This window comes from Lethenteron reissneri, chromosome 59 (assembly GCF_015708825.2).
Source record: "Lethenteron reissneri isolate LAM-NWPU_2019-01 chromosome 59, ASM1570882v1, whole genome shotgun sequence".
Classification (NCBI taxonomy): Eukaryota; Metazoa; Chordata; class Hyperoartia; order Petromyzontiformes; family Petromyzontidae; genus Lethenteron; species Lethenteron reissneri.
In genome coordinates this window covers 5,101,799-5,128,842 of record NC_083837.1, presented here as the reverse complement: position 1 = coordinate 5,128,842, position 27,044 = coordinate 5,101,799, and the positions used below count along the sequence as shown (strand labels likewise).

General features: G+C 46.4%; 1 protein-coding gene across 2 annotated transcripts in view; it reads left to right on the top strand.

Annotated features, from left to right (window-relative positions):
* Positions 1-357: 357 nt before the first annotated feature.
* The window catches only part of LOC133357664 (copper-transporting ATPase 2-like), a 53,285-nt gene continuing 26,598 nt past the window's right edge, over positions 358-27,044 (top strand). The window contains exons 1-13 of one of the 2 annotated variants that reach the window (XM_061575748.1): positions 358-474; positions 7,658-8,576; positions 9,884-10,150; positions 13,278-13,541; positions 15,581-15,744; positions 17,768-17,929; positions 18,423-18,499; positions 19,323-19,503; positions 21,278-21,511; positions 22,475-22,566; positions 23,373-23,500; positions 24,261-24,415; positions 25,368-25,502. In XM_061575748.1, coding sequence (XP_061431732.1) covers positions 7,781-8,576; positions 9,884-10,150; positions 13,278-13,541; positions 15,581-15,744; positions 17,768-17,929; positions 18,423-18,499; positions 19,323-19,503; positions 21,278-21,511; positions 22,475-22,566; positions 23,373-23,500; positions 24,261-24,415; positions 25,368-25,502 — 2,655 coding nt within the window. In that variant the 5' untranslated portion in view covers positions 358-474; positions 7,658-7,780. Of the gene's footprint in view, positions 475-3,663; positions 3,906-7,657; positions 8,577-9,883; positions 10,151-13,277; positions 13,542-15,580; positions 15,745-17,767; positions 17,930-18,422; positions 18,500-19,322; positions 19,504-21,277; positions 21,512-22,474; positions 22,567-23,372; positions 23,501-24,260; positions 24,416-25,367; positions 25,503-27,044 lie in introns of those variants that run through there. The other variant, XM_061575747.1, reaches the window with a different exon arrangement.

Genomic DNA, 27,044 nt, shown 5'->3' with positions numbered 1-27,044 from the left:
TCGGGTTTAATTGTATTAAAGAAAAAACCCGATGCCTGCCGCTGGACAAATCGGGTTTTTTCCACCCATGTGACGAAGTGAGTAAATTCGATGTCTTCCTCGAGTTGGAAAACAAATTGTGAGCTGCTGGAGAAGAGCACTGAGCATAGCAGCAGAAGAATGAAGGCAGAGATTTCAACACATTTAAACACATATACACACACAGGCATTTTTACTACTCATCCAGTGCATATGCTGAGTAACAATCATTGTGCGGGCTCTGGTGAGGCCCAATTCAGGTTGTAAGAACTTGGGGGACCTTTGGAGTTGAATTTGACGAATGACCTTTGACCCTTGGCCATAAACCTTGACCAACCACTCGTTTCAATGGGTTGTGCGCGCCACCCCTCATTGCACACACCGCCTTACACGGCGCGGTAATATGGAGCTGGTGAGTGTCGTCAGGCTGAGTGGCAAGTGTCGGGCAGCTTTCTGGTGAGTGTCATTGTTTTGAGTCAACCACAGTCGCATTGCTCTGGCTTGTCGGTTATTTTACATTCGCGAAGGAGATGTGCGCAGCAGCCTGTCGATGTTCTTCCTCGGTTGATGGTTACGTCAGCGTTTTTTTGAGGAATGGCAAAGCCATGAGGTGTGTGATGTTTGGGTTTTGAATGAATGAGGTGTTCATGGTGGATGTCCCCCCATTGTTCCACTCTTGTTCGCCAGCGTTCTTCCGGATCTGTAATTCTGTTAGCTTTGTTCGTTATCTTATAGCTGAGGCACTTTAATGCTGAAGGGGCAGTACTATTATTTTTTAACCCAATGGGTCACGGATGGAAGATGGTGAAGTTTCCAATTACAAACATTCCTCGAGTTACGAACAAGTTACGTTCCTGTGACCCGTTCGGAAGTCGATTTAATTGTATCTCAGATCACAATATGTAATTGTACGCAAGGTCAGTGTTGTAAAATGTGTAACAGTTCAACAAAAGAAGGGAAGCATTGTTAAACTATAAATAAAAACAAATATTGAACATTTGCATGTAATACTTTAATACATACTTTAGATTTGATTTAAAGCTTTCGTGACTGCAGGATTCATATTCTTGGTTCTTTCGGTAAAGTGACGTAGAAGGGAAATAAGAAAATAAACAAATTTATTATTTATTATTTCCCTTCTACGTGACTTTACCGAAAGAACCAAGAATATGAATACTTTAGAGTAAAGAAAAACGTGAAATAAAGTAACGTGAAAAAAAAAAGGAAACATTTATTTTCACTTGCCTTGAGGCCTGATGCAGGCTTGCTTGTTGGAAAGGGGCACAGCATGCGAACGAAATAGTTCCCCGGTTCGGTTCGCAAGTCAGATGGTTAAAAACAATAACATATTTTTGGCGTATTCTGGGTTCTTTCGGTAAAGTCACGTAGAATGGGAAATAATAAAATAATAAAAATAATAAAATAATAAAAATATAAAACAATACAATTCTCACGACGTTTCGATTGCAACACAAGCAATCATCATCAGGTGTCAGAAGCACAGCAACAAAATTATACGGCAAGAAAATGTTCTTGCTGTGGTTTTCACACCTGATGATGATTGCTTGTGTTGCAATCGAAACGTCGTGAGAATTTTATTGATTTTATTATTTCCCTTCTACGTGACTTTACCTGAAAGAACCACGAAAGCTTTAAATCAAATTTCAATCTTTCGTTCGTAAGTCGGACGTTCGTATCTCGGGGACTGCCTCTGCATACGGAATTGTTTTCCGAGCGGAAGAGTTGAATATTTTAGTCAATCAATCGAGTCTTCATTTCTATCGCACTATTTCGTGCAAAAGATGCAATGCAAAGTGCTGTAGAGATAAACGCAAACATTGTTAAAATACTAAATCGCAAGAACTAAAAAAGGATATTCCATCCAAAACAAAATTGCATTATAATACATTTCTATCGAAGGCATATTTTAAAAAGTAACACTATAAAAGAATCTTCTTGGTTCTTTCGGTAAAGTCACGTAGAATGGAAATAATAAAATAATAAAAATAAAACATAATAAAATAATTCTCACGACGTCCTCAGGTGAAGAACAGGACTATCAGAAAGACAGCGTCTGAACATTCAGACGGCTGCTTGCGTTGTGGCCGAAACGTCGTGAGAATTATTTTATTATTTTATTATTTTTATTATTTTATTACTTCTCTTCTACGTGACTTTACCGAAAGAACCAAGAAGATGAATCCCTGCAGTCACGAAAGCTTTAAATCGAAACTATAAAATAATCTTAAGTAAAAAAGCAAGTTTTAAAAGGCAAGTTTTTAGATTTAACTTAAAATTGCTTAATGGCTGTGAAGCCCTCATATCCCCCAGCAGGCCCTTCCAAAGGCGGCGGGTGCGTTTTTATGCCTCCATTCGTCATTCAGCCTGAAGCTTCTCACCGCCATGAAGGCCTTGCATAGGATTAGCGTGGCATGGTGCCTACGCACGTGGCCCGCAATCCAGCACTGTGGAGGCAGCGAGAGTAGGTGGTTCGCACAAATGTTGTGAAACGAGGTGCCCACACACCCTTGGCTCGCCCGGAGATGGTGGCACAGCAAAAATGTGGAGTCTCCACTTGTTCCGTCTCTATGGGATATGTGTTTAACCATCGCGCGCATGGGTTTTCTCCTGGTGCTTCAGTTTCCTCCCACGTGACCCCTTGATATATGGAGGACCGCAGAGCTAAGATTTATTTTGGTGACAGTGAGCAGATAAAAATTTCAATCAAATAATTGAAAATAACTAAATTAAATGACGACGTTTCGGGCACAACACAAGCGTTCTTCTTCAGGTGGGGACAATGTAGAGAAAGGTGATTTAATTGAGTTGTTTTCATTTATTTTATTTTATTTTTTACCTACGTGACTTTACCGAAAAAATTAAAGAGTATGAATCCTTGCAGTCACGAAAGCCTCCAAATCTGGAAGTGAGCAGATACTATACGCATTGTAAGTTGAATGTAATTATTGTCATAGACCCAGATAGTCCGGTCATTATCCACATGTGCCAATGAGCATTTATAAGGCTCGGGTGGCACGGAAAGTGGCACAGACTTGGGTATTCATTTTTGTCGTTGGTGTTAAGGTGTAGATTTCAGTGTCAACACCATTCTCTAATTCAGAAATGTGAAGTTGATTCGATTTTTAAAAGTCGGTTTCCACAACGTTATCTTGTGAATGTTTGAAATCTCTGCAGAATCAAAATTTGCAAGTTGGTAATGAAACGGGAAGAGATGTTCCTCGTTTTTTTTACGCTTTCAAATTCAGGTTGAAAGCATTCACCCATTCGCTCTTGTCATCCATCCGTCTGTTGTGTCTGTACAATCAGGAGCACAATGGCTCTTTGTAATACAAATCCAATACGAGCAGAACTTTAGTATCAAGTTTTGTTGCTGTTTTGGGACATATACAAGTTGATCAAAGTTTTCCAAAATCCTACACACGAGACCAGCGCCCTCCCAATGACTGTTTAACGTGGGAAGTCATCCGGTGATGTCACACTCCACGCGCCGTGTGACTACCTCTCATAGCGCTGTTCATTGGCGCTTACAAGGACACATCGTACGTTGTAAAGCGTTACAACATACGTGCGTGCGTGGTTTTTATTCCTGCTTTTTTTGCCATGGGACGCAATGACCTGCGCATGGTCATGTCACATGACACGTGAAACGTGTCCAGCTCCACGTTTCCTGTGGCTCCAATGCCTCCACCCCCCATTCCTCGTGCTCCCACCCCTCGCCGTCCCTCTAACCCCTGTACTGGGATTGCAAACATTGCTCCCTCGCACTGTCCCCCCCCCATCTGCTCGCTCACATATCGCGACGCGGCACCCACACAAGCCACGAACGATCGGACCTCCGTTGCGCTGCGGCGGCTACGGCGGCGTGAGTAAGTATCCCTGCCTGGCCCATGTGTGTTTTTTAGTTTTTCATGGCGACCAACTTGCGCACGTACACACGCTTGTGTGGAAAGAGCGAGTTTGTGAAATGATGGCTTGACGTGAGTTTGTCGTTACCAACCCGGGTAAGGTTTTTTTACAAAAAATGTACTTTATTGACGTTCGTCACGATTTATTGACCGATTTGTGCCAGCGATTCACTGCACGAAATCTGCGTGAGTTATAAAGCAGATTTATATATTATGACCATCATTCATATATTTATTCCAGTGCAATAACCCATTATGGTTTGTGATATGTTTATTCCAGTGAAGTGACTTAGACCTATTCACCAGAAATGATTGAATTCTTAGATTTGACACGAATTGCACTTTAGTTTTGATGTGTGCCCTATTTTTATTTGTTTGACTTCATATTTAACAATAAAACAAATCCCAAAGATCTCTAACTATTTTCACATTTTAAAACAAGTTTTCCTCTAAACCAGTTTAAATATCCGTCAAATGTGGATAGAAACCAAAACAATTAGCCGTTTCTTTTGCATGTGCCTTGTCGTAAGTACTTTAGGAACCCCCCCGTGAAATTTAAAACAATTGCCTGGTCACTGACAGGGGTTATTTTATAACGGAAAGTGCTTGTGTAAATTGTAAAGCATGGCCTCTTGGGCAACGGTCGGTTGGACTTTTGCGTACTGCTTGTAAAATAGAAATCAGTGGAGCAACACTCACACACCACACATACAAGGGGCGGGGGGGGGTAACGTGGATCCAAACGTTCTCGCGACGTTTTACAAGTAACGCGAAAACATGATGACCTTTTGTGTATTTGACATGTTGCGTCCTGCGCTTCCATGTCACGAGGCCTGGTCCCATTCGGCACACGCGTGCCGTTGTAGGGGGTTGGTAACATTTGGGTTGGGCAGCATCGCCGGTAACCGCGTGAAACGGCAACAACAAAAACGGTTACCGGTTTTGCGGCACGCGCAGATGCTGATTCCCTTTGGTGTTTGTGTTTCCTCTCTACTCTCTTGAAAACCATACCAGATATCTGCACAGTTGCTCTCTACGTCTCTTCATGAATCAACTTGTAACAGGCGATAGCATATTGAACAGCTTCCGAAACCTTCGTAAACATTTCAATGCTGGGTCCTGACACTCTCAATTACACAGCTCTTAATAATAGGGTTTTTCCCCTTTTTTCTGGCAACAAAACTGAAACCTTTCTACAAGGATTCATGTGTGCATTAACCACAATACTTGCAGTCAAATGCAAGCAAAAACACACTCTGATAATATAGGCATTGTCCTTGAAACTGATTGGTCCACACCAAGGGACGGCTAATCAGTTTCAAGGACAATGCATATATTATCATAGTGTGTTTTTTATTTGCATTTTGACTGCAAGTATTGTGGTTAATGCAGACATGAATCCTTGTAAAAACGTTTCAGTTTTGTTGCCAGAAAAAATGGGAAACCCCTACTATTATTATATTTTGGTACTGGCAAAGGAGGTCTAATGATGTAGATACACAGCTCTTTTTGAGAAGCGACCTGGCCACAAACGATAGCTCAACGAAGTGGCTTGTCATTTGGAAATGTATAGTAGCCAAATACTCTGAATGAATGTTGATTATAAATGTGGAGGGGAAAACCGGAGGACCCGGAGAAAAATCCACACCACCACGAGGAGTGAAACTCCAAATACAGACAGTCCCCGAGTTACGATGGGGTCCGGCTTACGATATTTCGATCTTACGATGGCGATAGCGATACGACAAAATTGTTAAATATTTTAAATTTCGCGCGGCAGGCAAACGCAGCAGCGTACGAATCTTGGTGAGTACAGTACAACATGATACGTTACGATACGTTCAATGCATGTGTGATACGTAGCTTTAGCGATTTCATTTTAGGGTTACCACGATACGATACATTCAATGCATGTTAAAAGTTTTTATAGCAGATAGGATTGTTTCCTGAAAATTGCAGTTCATATAGGTTGGCTAAGAATTTACCTTGTTTTTTTTTCTTTACATTTTACCGTGCAATACAGTATTGTAATTAATAAATACAGTATATAGTTTATACAGTACGGTACTGTAAATTGCTCTGTTTTGCTAAATTATCACCATTCTTTATGACTCCTGTATAAGCTAGGCCATCTTCGACTTACGATATTTTTGACTTACGATGGGGTCGTCGTAACGCATCTCCATCGTAAGTAGAGTCGTTGTCGGGGTCTGGATTGAACCCGAGACCTCCTGTACACCAGTCGAGGTAGTTAACATCTCGCCACCCTGGGGCGCCACAGTGGCGAGAACACATGGCCAGGTCGGATGGGGTGCGCGTGTCCCTCCATCCTGATGCTGCCAGCCGTGCCGTGCCAGAAGGCCACCGAGATTCAATTTCGAACGCGGAGACGATTTCTTTTTTCCACTGCGTCAGAATTTAAATGAATTTAAGTGAACATACGTAATTCCGTCTGTTCGTAATTGAGGACACCTGGACATGGGAGAGCTGTTGGAGGTAAAACAAATTTAAATAGATTATATTTAGTAAGTAAGCGCGTTTATAAACGCGCAGCTCTTATAACCGAGGTTATAACGAGTGCGCAATTGTAGAAGGGTCGAATGTGTATTTTCACCGTAAGTTTAATTTGTATATCAAATGCATGGTTTTGGTGTGCACAATATACTTTTTTGTAATAATGGCTACATTTTGCCTGCATTATCAGTTTATAAAACATTCCCATCGACATTTGCTTATCATACGTTATATGAAGAGAAATGTGGTTGTGATGAGCGATGACAATTGATATTGCGTTATTATTTGTTACATGTTACGTAATTTCAAATGTTTTATCATTCATGCAAACCGCATCTCGAATCGCTGTAGACTTATGTTTTCGCACGGAGGCTTGGGGGCAAATTGCAGACACGCGGCTTGGGAAGTCGTCCACAACCCGATGCTTACCAACAGTTGAACCTTATGACGGGATCCCAAATAAATAGAAGTCAAAATCGTAATTTATTTATTTTTGGCGACTCCGTCCCACCGCGCACATAAACGCCGCGACCCACCGGCGCGGATCATTCTGTTGTCATGTCAGAGCGCAGCAGCGAGGACGAATGCCGTCGTCATAAACAAAACTTTGATTAGCGCATCGTGTAGAGCTCGTTGAGAGGAATAGATTTCCGTATCGTTCGCCTTCAACAGACATACAATTACGTCGCAACGCAGTTCATGCGAGAGCCAGTGGCTAATGGGACCCCGGGGACCCGCCATAAGGTTAAGTTATCCTCGCTCTGTGGTCCTATATTGTACGTGTGTATAGATGTTAACTACCTCGCCTGTTTTACAGGAGGTCGTTGGTTCGATCCCGACACTGACACACACCTGCTGTATGTTTGCATGTCTCTCTCCCCGTGGTCGCGTGGATTTTTCTCTCGGTCCTCTGGTTTTTCCCTCCACACTTAGAATCAACGTGCGTTTAGAATATTTGGCTGCTTTACATTTCCACGTAAAAAGCCACTTCGTTGAGCTATCGTTTGTGGCCAGGCCGCTTCTGAAAAAGAGCTGTATAGCTCAGTGTGGGCCTTAGTTGGTAAACTAAAAAAATTTTTAATACAAAAATGTATGTTGAACTTCGTTGACACTGTACGTAGCCAACTGTGCTCAAAGGCGGTACGGGATATTTGTAAGCTTGTAGACACCTAATGAGTATCTAATCATTCTCTCCGCAGGTGTCTTTGGAGAATACGAGTGCTTCAGTTCTGTACGACCCGGCACTGCATACCCTCAACTCTCTGAAAGACAGCATTGAGGACATTGGCTTTGAGGCAGCTCACAGGGGAGCAGCCACCGTCATGATGCTGGAAGTCGCCGACGTTGACATTGTGGGCATGACCTGTCAGTCGTGTGTGCAGAGCATAGAGGGGAAAATGTCAAAGCTCAAGGGAGTGCTGAGTTTCAGCGTGTGCTTACAGAAAAACAATGCCACGGCCGCATTCATTCCGGATGTCATAAGCATGCAGAAGCTGTGCGACGAAATCGAAGACATGGGATTCGAGGCGCGCCCCGTCGATCGGAAGCTTGCCACGGACGCCGCGGAAGAGGGCAGATCAACTGCCGAGGATATGGTGAAAATGAGACTCGAAGGATTGATTGGACAATCGGCAGTGAATGCAGTGGAGGGGAAGTTGAGCAAGTTGAATGGTGTCCTGCGCGTGAAGGTTAACCTGTCCAGCCAGGAGGTGGTTGTGTGGTTCCAGAAGCTCGTCATCAGCGTCGACGACATCCAAAACCAGATCGCCGAATGTGGTTTGCAAACCACGGTGAGGTCGCGTCCGAAACAGTTGAGGTTGTCGCCGCAGGCCGTGCAGAAACTGCAGGAGATGAACGGCTCTGTGTGCCATTTCAAAGAAGCCAAACCAACGTCGCTGGGCCTCGGGAAGTGTCCGAACGTCGTCATAAGCGTCGAGGGGATGCACTGCAAGTCTTGCGTCTTTAACATCGAAAGCAACATCGGCCATTTGACCGGAGTGCACAGCATCGCGGTTTCCCTCGAGACAAAGTCGGCTGCGGTGAGCTACAGCCCGGAGGACATCTCCCCCGCGGCTCTGTGCCAGGCCATCGAGGCGCTTCCACCCGGCATCTTTAAAGGTAAAACTGGGCAGTACTTCATACTAAAGGTTGCTGGGTTCAATCGCGTAAGTGTCAATGTGTCGAAACCCTCCACCACCCGACACGGACATGTCCCACCTGATGACGGACGCTTGTGTTGCGCCCGAAACGTCGTGATTTAATTTATTTTATACCTACGTGACTTTACTGAAAGAACCAAAGAGTATAGTAAGGGTTTTGTCACGTAAACAATCCACAAAATTTACATTCTGAGTACTCAGATTGTAAATGTTGTGGATTCACTCTTCAAAAGTGCTCAGATTGTAATGTTGTGGATTCACTCTTCAAACGCACCGGTGGGCTGAAGTAGTAACTATTTGGCGTTTTGTTTAAGTGACAAATCCATTACTGATTGGCCGTGTCGGGTGGTGGAGGGCACCATTTGTGCGTGCTTGTCTTTTCCGGCTGCCGACCACAGAATTATTTTAACCCTTTCCCGTTCCGTCTGCGAATCACAGGGAAGGTGTACCGTTTTCTTGGTTCTTTCGGTAAAGTCACGTAGAAGGAAAATAATAAAATAATAAAAATAAAATCATTCTCACGACGTTTTGGCCACAACGCAAGCAGCCGTCTTCAGGTGGAGAACAGGTCTGAATGGCATGCCCCAGGCTTGGAGTGACTTTATGCTGGGATGGAGGGGCGAAGAGCGACTTGACAAAATAATTTGCATATCAAGAGGAATTTTGCATATTTATGGGAAATGCAGATATGCGATTAGTACTACTTGTGAAATGCGTAGGAGGTTTGGCGAGGGGTCTTGCGTTGTGGCCGAAACGTCGTTAGAATTTGATCTTATTATGTTTTATTTTTAATAATTTATTATTTTCCTTCTACGTGACTTTCCCGAAAGAACCAAGAAGATGAATCCCTGCAGTCACGAAAGCTTTAAATCGAAATTTAAGGTGTACCGTTGACCGCCGAATCTCGGAACGCGCAAGCGGGTTCAGCGTTCATTTTATTGAGAGGGGCGTAGCGCCGTTGTTTTTGAGTCATTCTACTTGTCGCAGAGAACCGTAGCAATACGACCGCATTCTATGATAGCTGGCGCCTAACACATGGCCCTGTGGGAACCTCGGTACCGATAAAAGTTATTTTATTTTTTCTTCCGGTTTTGTTTCAACGATGTACGCGTACGTCATCGCAAACGGAATCGGGGAAAAAAAAACTGATGAACGGGAAAGGGTTCCAACACCAGCAGAAGGAACTGGCGATAGTGCCGCCTGCATGGCCAATCCGGCACGTGGGGGGGTCACCGCATCGGTAACGCTTTCCTTTCCCCGCCCTAGCGAGCGTCTCGCCAACGTCGACGAAGGCGGTGGCTTCCCCCCCTCCTCCTCCGCTGAGCAGCGTCGTGGTGCTGCGCGTGGAGCACATGGAGAGCGCCGCTGGCGTCCTCGCCGTGGAGCGCGCCCTGCTGGAGTGCCCCGGCGTGAAAACGGCGCGCGCCTCGCTCGTCGACGGCACCGCCACCGTGCACTACGACCCCCGCGGCGCCAGCCCCGCCGCGCTCTGCGCCAGCATCACCGACAAGGGCTTCAAGGCTTCCCTGCTCGGTCGGTGAAGCCGCCGCCTCTACATCCTATGACCCCCCCCCTCCCACCCCCATCCTCCGCTTCCTACGAATGCATTTTGTTTGTTAATTCACGGACGCCACCATACCTTCGCACTCTTTATCAATCACATACGCCCCAGGTTTTTCGTTCACGATGAAACGCCGAGTAAAGCATATGAGTTATTTATAACTAAAACTTGTTCTCCCTAGCCCATCCTGCTGCTGCTGCTGCTGCTACTCCCTGCCCACGCCCTCCCAGCGACGACCAGGCCTACCCTTTTATAGTCTTTGGTTTTTTCGGTAAAGTCACATAGGTAAAAAAGAGAAATAAATTAAATGACGATGTTTCGGAAGCAACACAAGCAACGTCATCAGGTGTTGACTGCTCCAGCAACATGACTGAGGCGTGTTGCTTCCGAAACGTCGTGATTTATTTTCTTTTCTCGTTTTTACCTACGTGACTTTACCGAAAAAACCAAAGAGTATGAACCCTTTCAGTCACGAAAACTTCAAATCTAGAACTACCCTTTTATAATTTCTGTAAAGCGTCTTGGAATAAGTGGCTATATATATATCTAGATTACATATTGGTTATTGAAAAAAAAATCATGATATTTCAATAGGAGTGAGGTGGTACAGAAACTCTGCACACCTCATGTCCCGGATCCTGTGCACCTCGGTTTAGAGTGGGAGAGTGGGCTCGCTGCTGCCCCACTGATTGTCGACCGCGATCAGTGTGCGTGAAGCAACGTAGCAAGATGCTGGCAAAAAGGTCCCATTATGTAGCTGCTCACCCCGAGCTGTAAATGCCCTGATAGTGGCATTGTCCTTGTACTGTGTTCACCTTTTGTTATTCTCTGGTTTGACACTGCTGAGACAAGGCCCTGATGAAGGCTGTATCTGGTGTAGGCCAATCACTTTCAAAGGCAGTGCCATATATTATCATAGCTTGTTTTGTTAACATGTTCATCACAAGTACGTGTGGTTAATGCAGTAACTTTATTCCTTGAAAAGGGTTTCTATTTGGTGTTTGTACATCTTAACACCTCCTGTGTTATTGCCAGAAAGGGTAAAACTTGTTTTTGTTCTTGTTTCAACATAGCAAGACCCTGGCATGAGTCATGACCACATGACTCATGCCAGGAAAATTCTAATTTATATAATGTGCATTCCATCATCGGATCCTGATGCGCAGATGTACGTTCTTCATGCATGGCCTGCATAATTCATCTTCGCGTTCGACGATGTTTCGCCCCCCCCCACCCCCGCTACATGACAGTGAGGCGGTTGTCTTTTACAAGTGGCGACCGTGGGAATACGCGAGCAATGATGCACGTTGCGTCGGCAACGAGCAGTCCGGCCAAAACTCATGAAACTCATGATGGTCATCAGCGCAGCAATGGCGTGTAGCTCAAAAGGAAGCGGGCCATTGTCGATTGTTGCGACAGTAATCAAAGACTTCCGCGCCCGAGCGAGCGACTTGAACTTTGGCCTTGGACGTGCGGTCGTGCGATGCCTTTGTGGACTGGCGGGGTGAGCATGATGCACTGTGTCAGCGCGAGAGTGCGCGGCGATGGGAATCTGATGTCAGGGTTGTCGGTCAGCTCCAGCTAGCGCCCTGAGAAAGAATGTTTAAGGGCGCTGTGTAAATTTATGAAAACGTGAGTGAACATTGAGTTCCCATTGAATTCACGTATCACCTGCCAAACCCCTGGACCATTTTGTAAACCCAGAGAGACGCATAGAGACTCATGCAGATGCATACAGACCAGTGGAGGTACGTAGAGACTCAAGGAGATACATGAAAGGCAAGCCACAGTCGTGCGATCGTGACCATGGGACCCAAACTGTGGCCCCTAGAGTCAGAATCAGATTATTTTATAGATACAGTAATACCTTGGATTGCGAGGCATAATTCGTTCCGGAAACGTGTTTGTAATCCAAAGCACTCGTATATCAAAGCGAATTTCACCATAAGAAATAATGGAAACTCAGATGATTTGTTCCACAACCCAAAAATATGCATGTAAAAATGATTCATGCAAAATCACTTTTTATATTTTTATTATTTAAATTTAAAGTAATCAAATATGTATTAATTACATTTAATCGTGGCTGGTGTGAGGGAGACGAGAGAGAGGAGAGGAGGAGGAGGGTTATTGTGTAGGAACGACTTTCACCGTCACTAACGGAATCACTGCCATCTGTTGGCTCACTGGAATATTTTTTTTGTGCGACTTTAACAAGGAAACCTATCCAATGACACTTGCTTTTGCCTCCTTTTGAGGATTTCGCGGAAATGGTCACAACACTATAGTAAACATAGTAATAGGTTTTTACCCTTTCAACTGATACAAAAACTGACACCTTTATACAAGGGGTCATGTTTGCAATAACCACAACACAAGCAGTCAAAATGCAAACAAAAAGAAACAACTCTGATAATGATAATGATATGTACTGTCCTTGAAGTTGATTGGTCCACACCCGAGACAGCTAATTTTAGAGCCTAGTCTCCATTGGTGTTGGACCAGATGACGCCAAAAGGCGTACAACTCAAAAACAGTGCACTATCAGAGTATTGAGAGCTCGGGGTAAGCATTTACACTATGAGACCTCCTTTACCAGTGGCAAAATATAGTAATAGGTTTTTACCCTTTCAACTGGTACAAAAAATATGACCCCTTACTATAGTAAACAGTTTACGCTCGCACGGATGTTGACTATACGAGTGAGGCATGCTGACTGAGACCGAGCATGGGAGACGATTACCCACAATCCCGCAGCGAGAGAGAGAGAAGAACCATCGGCTCAGTTGTGATCACGTGACGCTCGGCAGACAAAGCGTATACTGGACGTACTACTCGTATTGCAAGACCTCGCTCGTTTATCAAGTAAAAATGTATTTAAAATTTTTGCTCGTCTTGCAAAACACTCGCAGACCAAGTTACTCGTATCTAAGGTTTCGCTGTGCTGGAGAAATCTGATGAGCTGGGAAGCTTTTTTTGTGCAGATGTCCAGTAGGGGCACACGAGGTCAGAAAGTTACAACAACAATAAAAAAAAATACCAAAAAAATCAACACAGGAATGCTACAATTGCGAACGTTGCCCGCCCGTCTCACCACAGATGGCAGCGATCCCAAGTCACGGGCAAGCCACTCGCAGTTCCTACTGGAGGGCTCGACTACCCCCTCGCTCAACGGCAGCAGGCCGGGCTGGCACGCGCCCACCAGCAGCAGCAGCAAGGGGGCCATGCAGCTCGTGCCCACCGAGGAAGAGGCGGTGGTGGCATCTGCGAAGGAAGAGGAGGCCAAGTGCTTCCTGATGGTCACGGGCATGACTTGCGCCTCTTGCGTGGCAAACATCGAGCGCGTGCTCGGCAGAAGGCGCGGTAAGGGCTTCCTCCCCCCTCCCCCATCCTCCCTCTGCCCAGGGGCATGCAGTCTAAACTAATAAGTAATATTTAAAAATACTTTTTTTTAAGCACGCTTTAATGAACTGTACCGTAGGAATAATGGCAGAACTCCACGACTCCAGGAAGTGGCCACGAAGCTTGCTATAACGTAAGGGGCCGTGGTGATTTACAGCCAACGTCAGTTTGTGCGTGGACAATTAGACCTAAGCCTGAAACATAACATATAAAAAAGATTGTTTAAAAATATTTTTTTAATTTTTAATGATAGAATATAGTATTGCCATCAGTATGACATAAGTATACCAAGTTTTCAATCGATACCACATTGGGAAGTGAGTTAAAATTGAGTTACAATATTTGAGGATACGACAACAACAACAACAGACAGAGTGAGTTAAATAAAAGCGTGTAAAAAACTAAACTATTTTTAGTATTTCGATTTAAAGCTTTCGTGACTGCAGGGATTCATCTTCTTGGTTCTTTCGGTAAAGTCACGTAGAAGGGAAGTAATAAAATAATAAAAATAAAACATAATAAAATAATTCTCACGACGTTTCGGCCACAACGCAAGCAGCCGTCCTCAGGTGAAACCAGGTCTGTCAGACGCTGTCGCCTCGACCAGACCTGGTTTCACCTGAGGACGGCTGCTTGCGTTGTGGCCGAAACGTCCTGAGAATTATTTTATTGTATTTTATTTTTATTATTTTATTACTTCCCTTCTACGTGACTTAACCGAAAGAACCAAGAAGATATTTTTAGTATATTAGCAAGTAAGGCCCACTGAGCCATGCAGTAGCCACCTGGCTATCGCAAATGATATCCCGACGAATTGGCTTATAGTCGCGTGGAAATTTGTCGCGGGACAAATTACTCTGGACGCACGTTGATGCCTACGCACCGCCTGGCGTGGTGCGTAGGCATCAGCATTGGGGAAGACTAAGGCGGCAGGGCGTGCGTGACGCTGTCCCCCCCCCCCCCGCGTTCCGTAATGGCCTTCACGTGTGCTCGCTAGCAGCTGTTGCCTCAACGGTCTTTTAAGGCTACACGGGAGATCTTTGTAGGGGAAGTACAGCTGGCGGTGAGCTGCCACACCCGTCTGTGTGACCTTTAAGTGTTATTCCCTGGCGCATGAGTTTATTCTGGCCCACTGTGCTCCAAACGCACTCCGCTCTTGCAGGAAACACGAAAAGTAATGCCCATTAAGAAATGTGCCCAGTAATCTCTTCTATGGGGACCTCATTTGCCAGTAAAAATATGATAATTGGTTCTTTACCCTTCTATCTGGCAACAAAACTGACACCTTTTTGCATGACTCCTTGCAAAAAGGTGTCAGTTTTGTTGCCAGATAGAAGGGTAAAGAACCAATTATCAGTAATCTCTTGTTAGGCTTAATTGCAGTGCGCTGTAAGTAGCCCAAGTTTATCGGGTTTCAGGTTTATTTTTTTTTACAAGGAGGTGAGAACTCAAGAATCCCGGAGAGGAGTCTCACTTGCAAGAGCGCCCTGGGTCACCAAAATGATCAAATCCGAACACAGCAAAGACACAAATGGCATATAAGCGATATAATACGCTGTACGAGTAAAGAATGGCCTGTCGCGTAAAGTATTCACTTCCGAATGTGTTGTCAGCACGTCCAGCGGGTTGCGATCTCACTACGCACCTCCGATTGGTTGGCAACGTACGGTGCGAAAGTTCAACACACAGTCCGTTCGCGTGATATTTTTATTACGCCGATATACGAATTGAATGTGGCGCGATCGAGTGAACAGAGCTACGTCGCACGAGTGGGAATAAACGGTCGTACGGCTACCTCGGCGTAGCATCGCACAAGGCGGGATGCTGCTGGATGCTTCTAGATGCTAAACACGCGCCTCCGTTTTTGTTCAGCCTGCGTACGCATCTCACGTGTTATCGCCGACCGTGTACTGTTGTTCAGGAACGCAACTACCACCTACCGCGTTTTTGGAGAACAGACTGTACATACGTACATGCGTACGTTCACCCCCCCCCGGCAGGTGTTCAGTCGGTGCTGGTGTCGCTCATGGCTGGCAAGGCCGAGGTGCGCTACCACCCGGCCTCCGTGGCGCCGGAGGAGATCGCGGAGAGCGTGCGAGACATGGGCTTTGGGGCGACGCTCCTCGACAACCAGGACATCGCGCCGGGCTGCCTGGAGCTCGTGGTACGCGTCCCGACCGTTATAGAAAACAAAAACTCAAAAACACAAAAAAAAACAATTGCTTTCGATGTTTTTTTGCAGACCGGAACGTCAGCAGAGGTGTTTGTGTTTTTAAAGGAGTGTACAATGTGACCTGTGTCCCCTCATTGCATTGTTAATGGTTCGGTTATTGCACGCTAAGTTCAATGCCTCCCAAACCTTGCGGTCTAAAGTTGCCATGCTGCCTTCGATTAGCACGGCTGGCTACGTACGGCACGAAAGAAGTTCAACGTCTATATACATGCTACGTGCAGGTGCTTGGCATTAGTGTGTTCTGTGTTCTCCCCGTAATCTGCATGCGGTTCTCTATGGGTTGTCCAGTTTCCTCGCATAACTAACAAAAACACAGCATATGATGGAACTGGTATTGGCCCGAACATGCCAATGTTGAACCATCAACACTGCAAATTACTCGATTGGGATTACGCACAGCAACATAAAACTATACTCTTTGGTTCTTTCGGTAAAGTCACGTAGGTAGAAAAAGAAAATAAAAAATAATATATCACACCGTTTCGATCGCAACACAAGCGATTTTTTTTCTTTTACGCCTGAGGACGACCGCTTGTGTTGTGATCGAAACGTCGTGATATATTATTTTTTATTTTCTTTTTATACCTACGTGACTTTACCGAAAGAACCAAAGAATATGGATTCCTGCAGTCACGAAAGCTTCAAATCAACATAAAACTATAAACTACATTTTAATTTATTAGGCAAGGCCCACCGAGCTATATAGCTCTTTTTAAATCCTTTATATTAAGTTCACTTGCTTGCTTGCGCGCTTACGACCGTGCAAATCTTTCGGTCGTTTTTTAACCCACTTTCCGTGATCCAATCGAGCTGACATTTTGCACAATTTAATTTCGTGGTAAATGTTTTTCCATAACTTGACACTGTTTAGGGAAAACAAATTAAATATTTAATTACCAATTGCTTAATGCTGGCAGACAATCATCTGACCCATAGGTGGCAGCCATCTCAAGCCAGAGGACGTGAGGACTCTAGCCGCCACGCATATAAAGGATTTATAGTGAAAAACTTTGTTTTTACGGGTTATACTTGTTAAATCCTTTATATTAAGTTCACTTGTTTGCTTACGTGACAATTTATTTTCGTAAACATTTTTTTCCATAACTTTACACTTTTTAGGGAATTTTTTTTTATATTTAATTACCAATTGCTTAATGGTGGCAGGCAATCATCTGACAAATAGGTGGCAGCCATCTCAAGCCAGAGGACGAGAGGACTCTAGCCGCCACGCATATAAAGGATTTATAGTGACAAACTTAAGAAGCTATCTGGCTGCAAATGATAGCCCCGCAAAGTGGCTGATCATCACGTGAAAATTTATAGCAGCCATATACCAGATACGCAAAACGCACGTTGATTCTAAATGTGGAGGGTAAAACCAACCTCTACTGCCAAAACCTTGGTAGGACCCTCCTGAGAAAGTGTTTTGAGACTCGAACTAATAATATACATTAAAAAAATATTTAAAAAACACACTTTCATGAAATGGACTAGTAATGGAAGCTTGCCATAACGTAATGGACCGTGCGCAATAATAGCCAACGTTAGTTGACCGTAGACAATTGGACCCAAGCCGAAACATAACATAGAAAAAAGAACGTTTAAAAATATGTATTTTTCATGATAGACTATAGTATTGTCATCGGTATGACATATGTATACTAAGTTTGCAGTCGATACCACATTGGGAAGTGGGTTAAAATTAAGTTACAAGATTTGAGGATACGACAACAACAACAGGAGTTAAATAAAATCGTGTAAAAAGCTGAGGGTGATCACACTCAGATGATGGTCTCGAACCGACAAATAGGTAACAACATAACAGCGTCGAAAAATTTCAAGTCTTCATTTGACAAGTTCAGGAGCGACGGCGGTGCCGCGCGATCATGCGATTGCCGCTTTGACCTCTGACCTGTTCGGCGACATGGCCCCTCTGCCCCGGTGGCTCCGGCAGGTCCAGGGCATGCGGTCGGCATCGTGCGCTCACGCCATCGAGTCGGCGCTCACGCAGTGCCACGGCGTCACGAGCGCCGCCGTGGCACTGGCCACAAACCGGGCGCACGTGGAGTTCGACCCGGACCAGATCGGCCCACGGGACATCATCAAGGCTGTCCAGGTCAGCCCGTCGTCCGCGCCGCGCCGACGTGTTCTCTGTGTGTCGTATATCTTGTCATTTAATTTTATCTTGATCTTATTATTCAACAAACCACGAGCACTTTACAGCCCATCGCTCGACTCGCAAGTCGGAGAGTCCACACTCGCGGAGAACAGTCCGATGCAACGGAGCAGTATACAGTGGTACCTCGGTATACGTCGTTAATTCGTTCCAGAAGGTCGGAGGACTTATGCCGAAAATGACGTATACCCAACGAATTTTTCCCTATGAAATGAAGGGAAAGGAAATAATCCATTCCAGAGTATAAGAAATGATATTTTACATGGCATATTATACATTAATGGGGTTTTATAAAATAATTTAGACACGCGCGCTCAATTTGAGACGCGATATCGCGTTGCTCCACCCCGTTCCCAGTAACCCCTCCCCACCCCACAACACCTGCGTTGGATGTCTAACACAGGTTTAATCATCGCCATCGTGTTGTTCACAGAATGCCGGGTTCCACGCCGTCCACCTGAAGAGAGACCGCACAGGGAACCACCTCGACCACTCGGACAAGATTCACCAGTGAGATACTGATGTCGCTCATATTGCCTTAAGATGCCCACGCTATGCGGTTAGACGTTCCAAACCGGTGAAGATCACCTCGCATATTTAGCGGTGTGCAGGGATCAAACTCAGGTGACCAGGTTCAGCGAGCAGCACGCTAACCACTGTGCCACAGCTCCAACCGTTGTATGCATTGACTGCGATGACGACTGTTGTCAGGGCATCTGATATGGCTAATGCGAGCTATGTTTTTTCTCCAATTTCTTTTAGGGGCCGTCCATAAATGATGTCACGCGATTTGGGACAATTTTTGACCCCCCCCCCCCCCTCGTCAGACTGCGTCACAAAAAAACCCTCCCCCCTAAAATATGACGTCACAAAGCTCTGCCCCCCCCCCCCCCAAACCATATTTCCATTTTGAAAATAAAACATGCTTCAAATCGCTTTAAAGTATTGTCATTGAAGTGCGTATTTAATGTGGCGCTGCACTCTGATGTTGTAGGAGTGTTGTTAAAACAATTAGTGTTATAACAATTCTATATTTAATAAAGTTGCGCATTTTTATGTGACGTCACATTTTTCAAACCCCCCCCCCCCTCGTCACACATCGTCACAAATGTCTGACCCCCCCCCCCCCCCCCAGGTGCGTGACTTCATTTATGGACGGCTCCTTATGGATTTTTTTTTTTATGTGTCTGTGTAATGTTGGTGAGATTAGAGCATCACTCCTTGTTGACTCCGATTTGTATTTTGCTGAATAACTTTTTTTTAAGAACTTGATATATTATATTCCTAGCTGTACAGGGCATCTTCATCTTTTGTGTGTGCGTGTGTGTTACAGGTGGCGAAGGTCATTCTTCTTCAGCCTGATTATTGTGGTGCCTACCATGGGGATGATGATTTACATGATGGTGACAGAACGCCACCACGAGGGCCACCACACCGGCATATTGGCCAAGCACATCGTGCCGGGACTCTCTCTGATGAACCTGGCTGCCTTCGTGTTGTGCACCCCAGTCCAGGTATCGACTCCCAACGAATACGAACAACATAAAATCCACAGATCACGTTATCGTTACCATTATTATTACGTTCGCTTACCCAGGAATTCCTCGTTTTCAGGAAGGCCCCCGCCAAGTTTTTTTTTTTTTGCAGCAGCAGCAGGGGACGACGACTGCCACCTGTAGATTCAAATTTGAACCGTGACGCCGGCGGCGGCACACGACGTGCCCCCCAAACGCTTGCGAGTGACGTCACGGGATCTTTAACGTCGACTCCGAAGCGGACGGGCGCGCGCCTCCGCCGTTAAGACGCCCGCGGTTATTAAATGGGGAGGGTGGCCGCTCGACGTGAACGGAACCTCTTGCGACAAGCGGGTGAACGAGCTGTCGTCAAGGTCACGCCGTGGCCCACTTAACCCTACCCCGTTCCGAGGCGTCTGCAGGTCGCAGGGTGGTGGGTGGGTCTCGTTCACCGCCGAATCTCGGAACGGTGCAAGAGGCTCGGCGTTAATTTTATTTCGAGAGGCGTAGTAGCGCCGTTGTTTTTAACGACGTTGTTATTCACCGCAGAGAACCGTAGAGACACGACCGCCGCACTCGACGATAGCCGGTGCCAAACACTGTGCCACGTGCCTTCTCCCCGCATGGCCTTGTGGGAGCCTCGGTACCGATGAAGTTACTTTACACTATGAGATCTCTTTTACCAGTAGCAATATAGGAGTAGGTTTTTACCCTTTTAAACTGGTACAAAACTGACACCTTTATTCAAGGCATCATGTTTGCAATAACCACAACACAAGTAGTCAAAAAGCAAACAAAAAGAAGCAACTCTGATAATGATAATAATATGCACTGTCCTTGAAGTTGATTGGTCCACACCCGAGACAGCTTTCTTTAGAGCTCTCAATACTCTGATATTGCACTGTGTTTGAGTTGTACGCCTTCTGGTGTCATCTGGTCCAACACCAATGGGGACTAGGCTGTAAAGAACTTTATTTTAGTTTTTCTGCCGGGTTCGTTTGGATGATGTACACATTCGTGTACATCGGAATCAGGAAGGAAGAACTGATGACCGACACGTACCTCATCGGAACGGGAAAGGGGTTAACCTGCACAGCGTTGTAAAACCCAGGCTCCTGAACGATTCGTAGGGGTGGGAATGGGATTACATCGCTAGGGGAACGCATATGTGCCGAGCGCAGTGACGTAACAACATTTATTATACCAGGGGGCGAGTGACCCCCCCCCTAAAATAGTGTTATTTTATAGGGCACATCTAGAGAAAAGCCTTTGTAGTGGCCTTTTAATAATTAACAAAAAGAAGTTGATATTTAGTATATAGTAGTAATGAAACCAATGTCTGTGGTCCTACTATTGGCTGGCTGATACAAGAGGCGTGGCCAGGGCAGTTCAGTCAGAACACACGGGAGTTCACACTTGCATATAGAAACCTTACAAGTCAGCGGAAAGTTAGGGAGAAGGAAGAAATAAAGAAACAAGATGAATCCTTGATTCCTTCCGGAACCCAGTCGCAGGGTTCACAAATCCACTCCCCTTCTTCTTGGTTCTTTCGGTAAAGTCACGTAGAATGGAAATAATAAAATAAAAAAAATTAAACATAATAAAATAATTCTCACGACGTTTCGGCCACAACGCAAGCAGCCGTCCTCAGGTAGAAATCCACTCCCGCTACGGCGTTCCGGGGCATTCCGGGGGCATTCCACGGGCGTTTCCGGCTTCATTCCCAACCACCAGTCCACAGGCCCCCTGAGCGCCCATCTCCCTTCTCCCGCAGTTCATCGGCGGCTGGTACTTCTACAAGCAGGCCTACGGGGCCCTGCGTCACGGCACGGCCAACATGGACGTGCTGATTGTGCTGGCGACCACCGTGGCGTACGCCTACTCGTGCGTGGTGCTCTTCGTGGCCATGGGGGAGCAGGCGATGGTCAGCCCCATCACGTTCTTCGATACGCCGCCCATGCTCTTCGTGTTCGTGTCGCTTGGCCGCTGGCTCGAGCACATCGCCAAGGTGAGGCCGCCCCAGAAGGAAGTTTGAGCGCGCCGCGGGGAGCGGAGTCTTGAACAGCCTTGCCTTGACTTCAAGCTTTCGTCACTGCAGGAATTCATATTCTTGGGTCTTTCGGTCAAGTCACGTAGATAGGTTCGAAGGAAATTTTAAAAAATAACTAAAAATACTACGACGTTTCGATCGCAACACAAGCGGTCGTCTTCAGGAAGACGCCTTGAGGAAGACGAACGGCAAAGTCAGTATTGTCACGTGAGCGCCGTGAGCCAATGGGGGGGGGGGGGCTTCCCGTGCCGCGTTCGCGCTTCAGAGTTGCCGCGCTAACGTCTTAGCGGCAACCAGATATTTAACTAACGCCAAGGATAGATGAAATTAATGGTGGGGAAAAAAATAGAAATGTCCTCCGCTCAACGTAACACGCTCACCTTTTTAAACTAAGAAACGTCGGGATCTGCCACAGTTGGACAACCTCCGTGAATGTTAAGGTCATTTTTATTCTCCTGGTGGCTGAACGATCGACGGCAGAAGGCGAGTTTGCCAAAAGGAAACGCTCGGGGTGGGGGGGGAGGGGAGAATAAGCTGATACTAACACTGCTCTTCCCTGTTTCTACAAAGACGAAGCTTGGCGCACGTTACTTTTTCGTTTCACCTGCATCATTGTTTGCCGAGACTGACCTGAATTGAACCTTTGAAGCAGTGATTTTGAACTCCCGTCTGTTGAGCTCGCTCCCAAAGCCAATGTGGGATTTAAAGGCCACCAACGTTCCGATGCGTCCGGTTTTACATGCACGTTTTTCCAATTTTCTTAAACTTGAGGTTACGGAACCTTCACAGTTTCATGGCGTTTGTACTCTCTTCAGATTGTCAAGAATCGTGGAATGCATTAAGGCCGAAACGGGGCTGTGTAAGCTCGCTTGTCGATTCAACGTCGCCGCATTTTGCCCTTCGCCGGCGTTTGCCTTTCAGAGCAAAACCTCGGAGGCGCTCGTCAAGCTGATGTCCCTGCAGGCTGCGGAGGCCACGGTGGTGAAGTACGGACTCTACAACGACATCATCGGGTACGTCGTGGGTCGACGCTGTGCTCGCTTGGCTGAGACATGAACAGTAGGAACAGCATCAACAGGAACAGTTGGAACAGCGAACACATGCAGTTTAAACAGGAATAGCGTGGTCCTTGTGGCGTCATCTGGTCGAACACCGTGTGAGACTAGGCTCTCTAAGGAAAGCTGTCTCTGGTGTGGAAACTAAACACACACAAAAGTTCTAAATAAATTCGTTTTCGTACCCTGTTATTGGAACCTTTAGGCGTGTGAAATTGGGCTCGCATTTTGTTGTAATAAAACATTACGGATTTTTTTTTAAATCTAGATTTAAAAGTGCATCAACAGCAACAGCTTCAACAGGAAGAGCTATACCAACAAAGAGAGGACACAGACATCAGCTGGTTGACAGTTTGAGATGACCTCTCTGCATTTTGACCTCTGCCCTCGGTGACCTCTGCCCTCGGTGACCTCTGCCCTCAGTGACCTCTGCGCTCTGTGACATCTGCACTCCGTGACCTCTGCCCTCTGTGACCTCTGCCCTCGGTGACATCTGCCCTCTGTGACCTCTGTGCCCTCGGTGACCTCTGCCCTCGGTGACCTCTGCCCTCGGTGACCTCTGCGCTCGGTGACCTCTGCCCTCTGTGACCTCTGCGCTCTGTGACCTCTGCCCTCAGTGACCTTTGCGCTCTGTGACCTCTGCCCTCGGTGACCTCTGCCCTCGGTGACCTCTGCGCTCCGTGACATCTGCGCTCCGTGACCTCTGCCCTTGGTGACCTCTGCACTCCGTGACCTCTGCACTCCGTGACCTCTGTGCTGTGCAGAGAGGAGCAGGTGGACGTGGACCTGGTGCACCGGGGGGACGTGGTGCGAGTGCTGCCCGGAGGGAAGTTCCCGGTCGACGGGAAGGTCGTCGAGGGGCAGTCCCTCGCCGACGAGTCTCTCATCACCGGTGAGAGGGAACAGACATTGAAGTATAAAACATTTTTTACTGTTATGATTGTTTTGCCAGGTAAGGCCAAATGAGTTATGTAGCTCTTTTTCAAAAGCGACCTGGTTATCACAAATGATAGGCTCAACAATAGTGGCTTATCACGTGGACATTTATAGCAGCCATTTATTGAAAAAGCACGTTGATTCAAAATGTGGAGGGAGGACCCGGAGAAAAATCCACGGGACTAAAGGGAGAGAGAGAGAGAGAGAGACGAAAACACCAAATATACAGCAGGTGTCAGGTTCTGGATCGAACCCACGACCTCCTGTACACTAGGCGAGGTAGTTAACATCTCCTAGCCACCGTGATGATGATGAGAGAGAGACACGCAGACTTCAAATATACAGCAGCAGTCGTCAGTGTCAGGATCGATCCCACGACCTCCTGCATACCAGACGAGGTAGTTAACATCTCCTAGCCACCGTGATGATGATGATGAGAGAGAGAGACACACAAACTCCAAATATACAGCAGGTGTTAGGGTCGGAATCGAACCCACGACCTCCTGCATACCAGGCGATGTAGTTAACATCTCCTCGCCACCGTGATGATGATGAGAGAGAGAGACACGCAAACTCCAAATACACAGCAGGTGTCAGGGTCGGGATCGAACCCACAACCTCCTGTACACCAGACGAGGTAGTTAACATCTCGCCACTTCGTCGAGATGTTGGTGTAGGTTGATGTCTTTCTGTAATTTCTGCCGCGTCGCTCGCAGGAGAGGCTATGCCAGTGATGAAAAAGCCGGGGAGCCTGGTGATCGCTGGCTCCATCAACCAGAACGGCGGCCTGCTGGTGAAGGCCACTCACGTGGGAGCCGACACAACGCTGTCCCAAATTGTTCGGCTGGTGGAGGAGGCGCAGACTTCCAAGGTGAGGCTCGTGGCCTACGCGCTGCCATCGGTAAGCGCCCCCCCCCCCCCCCCCTAATGTACATTAGCATGTTACACTGGCCCATTCTTAGGGCTATCATTCCAAACATCTATTGTTTTGATTTAAAGCTTTCGTGACTGCAGGGATTCATATTATTTAATATTTTTATTATTTCTCTTCTACGTGACTTTACCGAAAGAACCAAGAATATAACATCTATTATTATTAATATTTCTATGGGACCACAGAAATGATGATGATGATGATTATTATTATATTGCTGCTCGCATCTCCGATTAACACGGTGGGCCACGTATGGTGTGACATAAAGTTAAACATGTGGCGCAGGCAGCTAGTGAACACAAGCTCGAGCATTTGTCCCACTCTGCAGTCGTGGGTGGGACTAGCTTTCATGGGTGCCGTGCTGGTGATATGTTAACTACCTCGCCTGGTATGCAGGAGGTCCTGGGTTCGATGCCGACCCTGACACCTGCTGTATATTTGGAGTTTGCGTGTCTCTCTCTCTCATCATCATCACGGTGGCTCGGAGATGTTAACTACCTCGCCTGGTATGCAGAAAGTCCTGGGTTCGATGCCGACCCTGACGCCTGCTGTATATTTGGAGTTTGCGTGTCTTTCTCGCTCTCCGTGGTCGCATGTATTTGTCTCCTGGGTTCCTCCGGTTTTTCCCTCCACGTTAAGAATCAACACGCATTTTAAGAGTATTTCCGTGTGATGAGCTTCATTGCGCTATCATTTGTGGCCGGGTCGCTTCTGAAAAGAGCCACATAGCTCAATGAGCCTTAACTGGTAAAAATAAGAAAAAAACTTTCAGTCTTTAGTAGTTTTCATCTCGCAGACTTGGTGAAGGTGAGGGGCCATTAGGCCCGTATGACGTTGCGGGACGATCGCCCGACCAACGCGGGGTCGTGTTGTCGCCCCTCTCCTGCAGGCACCTATCCAGCAGTTTGCCGACAAGATCAGCGGCTACTTTGTGCCGTTCATCGTGGGCGTTTCGGTGGTGACCCTACTCTCCTGGGTCACCATCGGCTACGTGGATTTCAGCATCGCTAAGAAATACTTTCCGGTGAGTTTGGCCCCCCCCCACCCCCCCCCCCGCGTTGGATTCTGCAGCGGTGTGGAATGACGCGGCCCCTTTGCCCCGTTTAACGTTGGTGGTCGCGGCCCGACTCGGCGCTGGCTCCAGTGAGCCAGGCCCTTTGATCCTGACCCACGTAGTGTCGACGGTTCACTGTTAATGTGTGCCATTTTATTGAGGGACCACTACTACCGTGTTGTTATTAGTTCGAGGGATAGACGACTGTCACTTTTGTGGACACGTCACCGGAGTCGCCCCCCCCTCCCGCCACCGTGATCCGTGGATCAAACAAATCACTCGAGACGCCGGTGTATGGCAGCCAAGAGCAGTTTATGCGAATGCCGTCACCGCAAGAGGTCGCACGTTTGGCACAACAACGGTCCCTCACTGACTGTGCGTGACGAATGAATGACTTTGTGGTATTAATCCTGCTGTGGTCTGGGACTGTTTTGTTGTTTTTATGCTGCCTTGCCCAAGCTTGATACATCGGACTTCTATAATTATTTATGTCTATTTATAATCAGTGACTTGCTTACCTTTTGCACTCCTGTCGTGTTTTAGTGTCGTGTTTGCTGTTGCGGCTTGCTGATCCCCCCCACACTTTGATAAAGAGCTTCATAGCTCATAGGATTCTTCCTGCAGTCTTAACTTAATATTCTGATTCTGTCTTCTTGGTTCTTTCGGTAAAGTCACGTAGAAGGGAAATAATAAAATAATAATAATAAAACATAATAAAATAATTATCACGACGTTTTGGCCACAACGCAAGCAGTCGTCCTCAGGTGAAGAACAGGGCTGTCGGAAAGACAGACGCTGTTGTGAGAGTTGTATTTTATTGTTTTATTTTCTTATTTCCCTTCTACGTGACTTTACCGAAAGAACAAAGAAGATGAATCCCTGCAGTCACGAAAGCTTTAAATCGAAAAAAAAAATCTGATTCTGGTTCACAGCCATGCTAAACTTCAGCTGGCTCTTGAGCGTGGTTCCAGCCACACTTAGGATTCCCGTGAGCCTGACCAAAGTCAAGGCTTTTGAACATCTTTAGAAGCAACTGAGTGGCTGAAACCTGAGCGGACCCGTGCTTAATTCAATCCTAAGCCAAACCACGACACCGAATACTGGTCTGAACGTGTCTTACCTGAATTTCCAACACCACCTTCTAAAAAAAATGTCTGCCCCCTGAAGCTGTCGATGATCTTCGCACCTTTGCACGGGCCTTTCACCAATTGCTCGTGTTGTTGAAATTGAAGGGCGCTTTTCGTGTTTTACGGTGTTTTATTTTTTTTATAGTAGCCCGAAAGAATGTCAGTCACTAAATAATCGGACAATATATACGTCTCCTTGCAGAATGTGTCTCTCCGCATACATTTTTTTGAGGTGCATCCTATCCACCACGTGACTTTCTCAGACCCATATCTAGCAAAGAGGATTCTTGCCTGTTAACATCTGGTATTTCACCAGCATTGAGTGGTGAAAGAAAGCCTGACTCTGCTAATGAGTCAAAACCGGCGCTGGGGTGTTGAACCAACA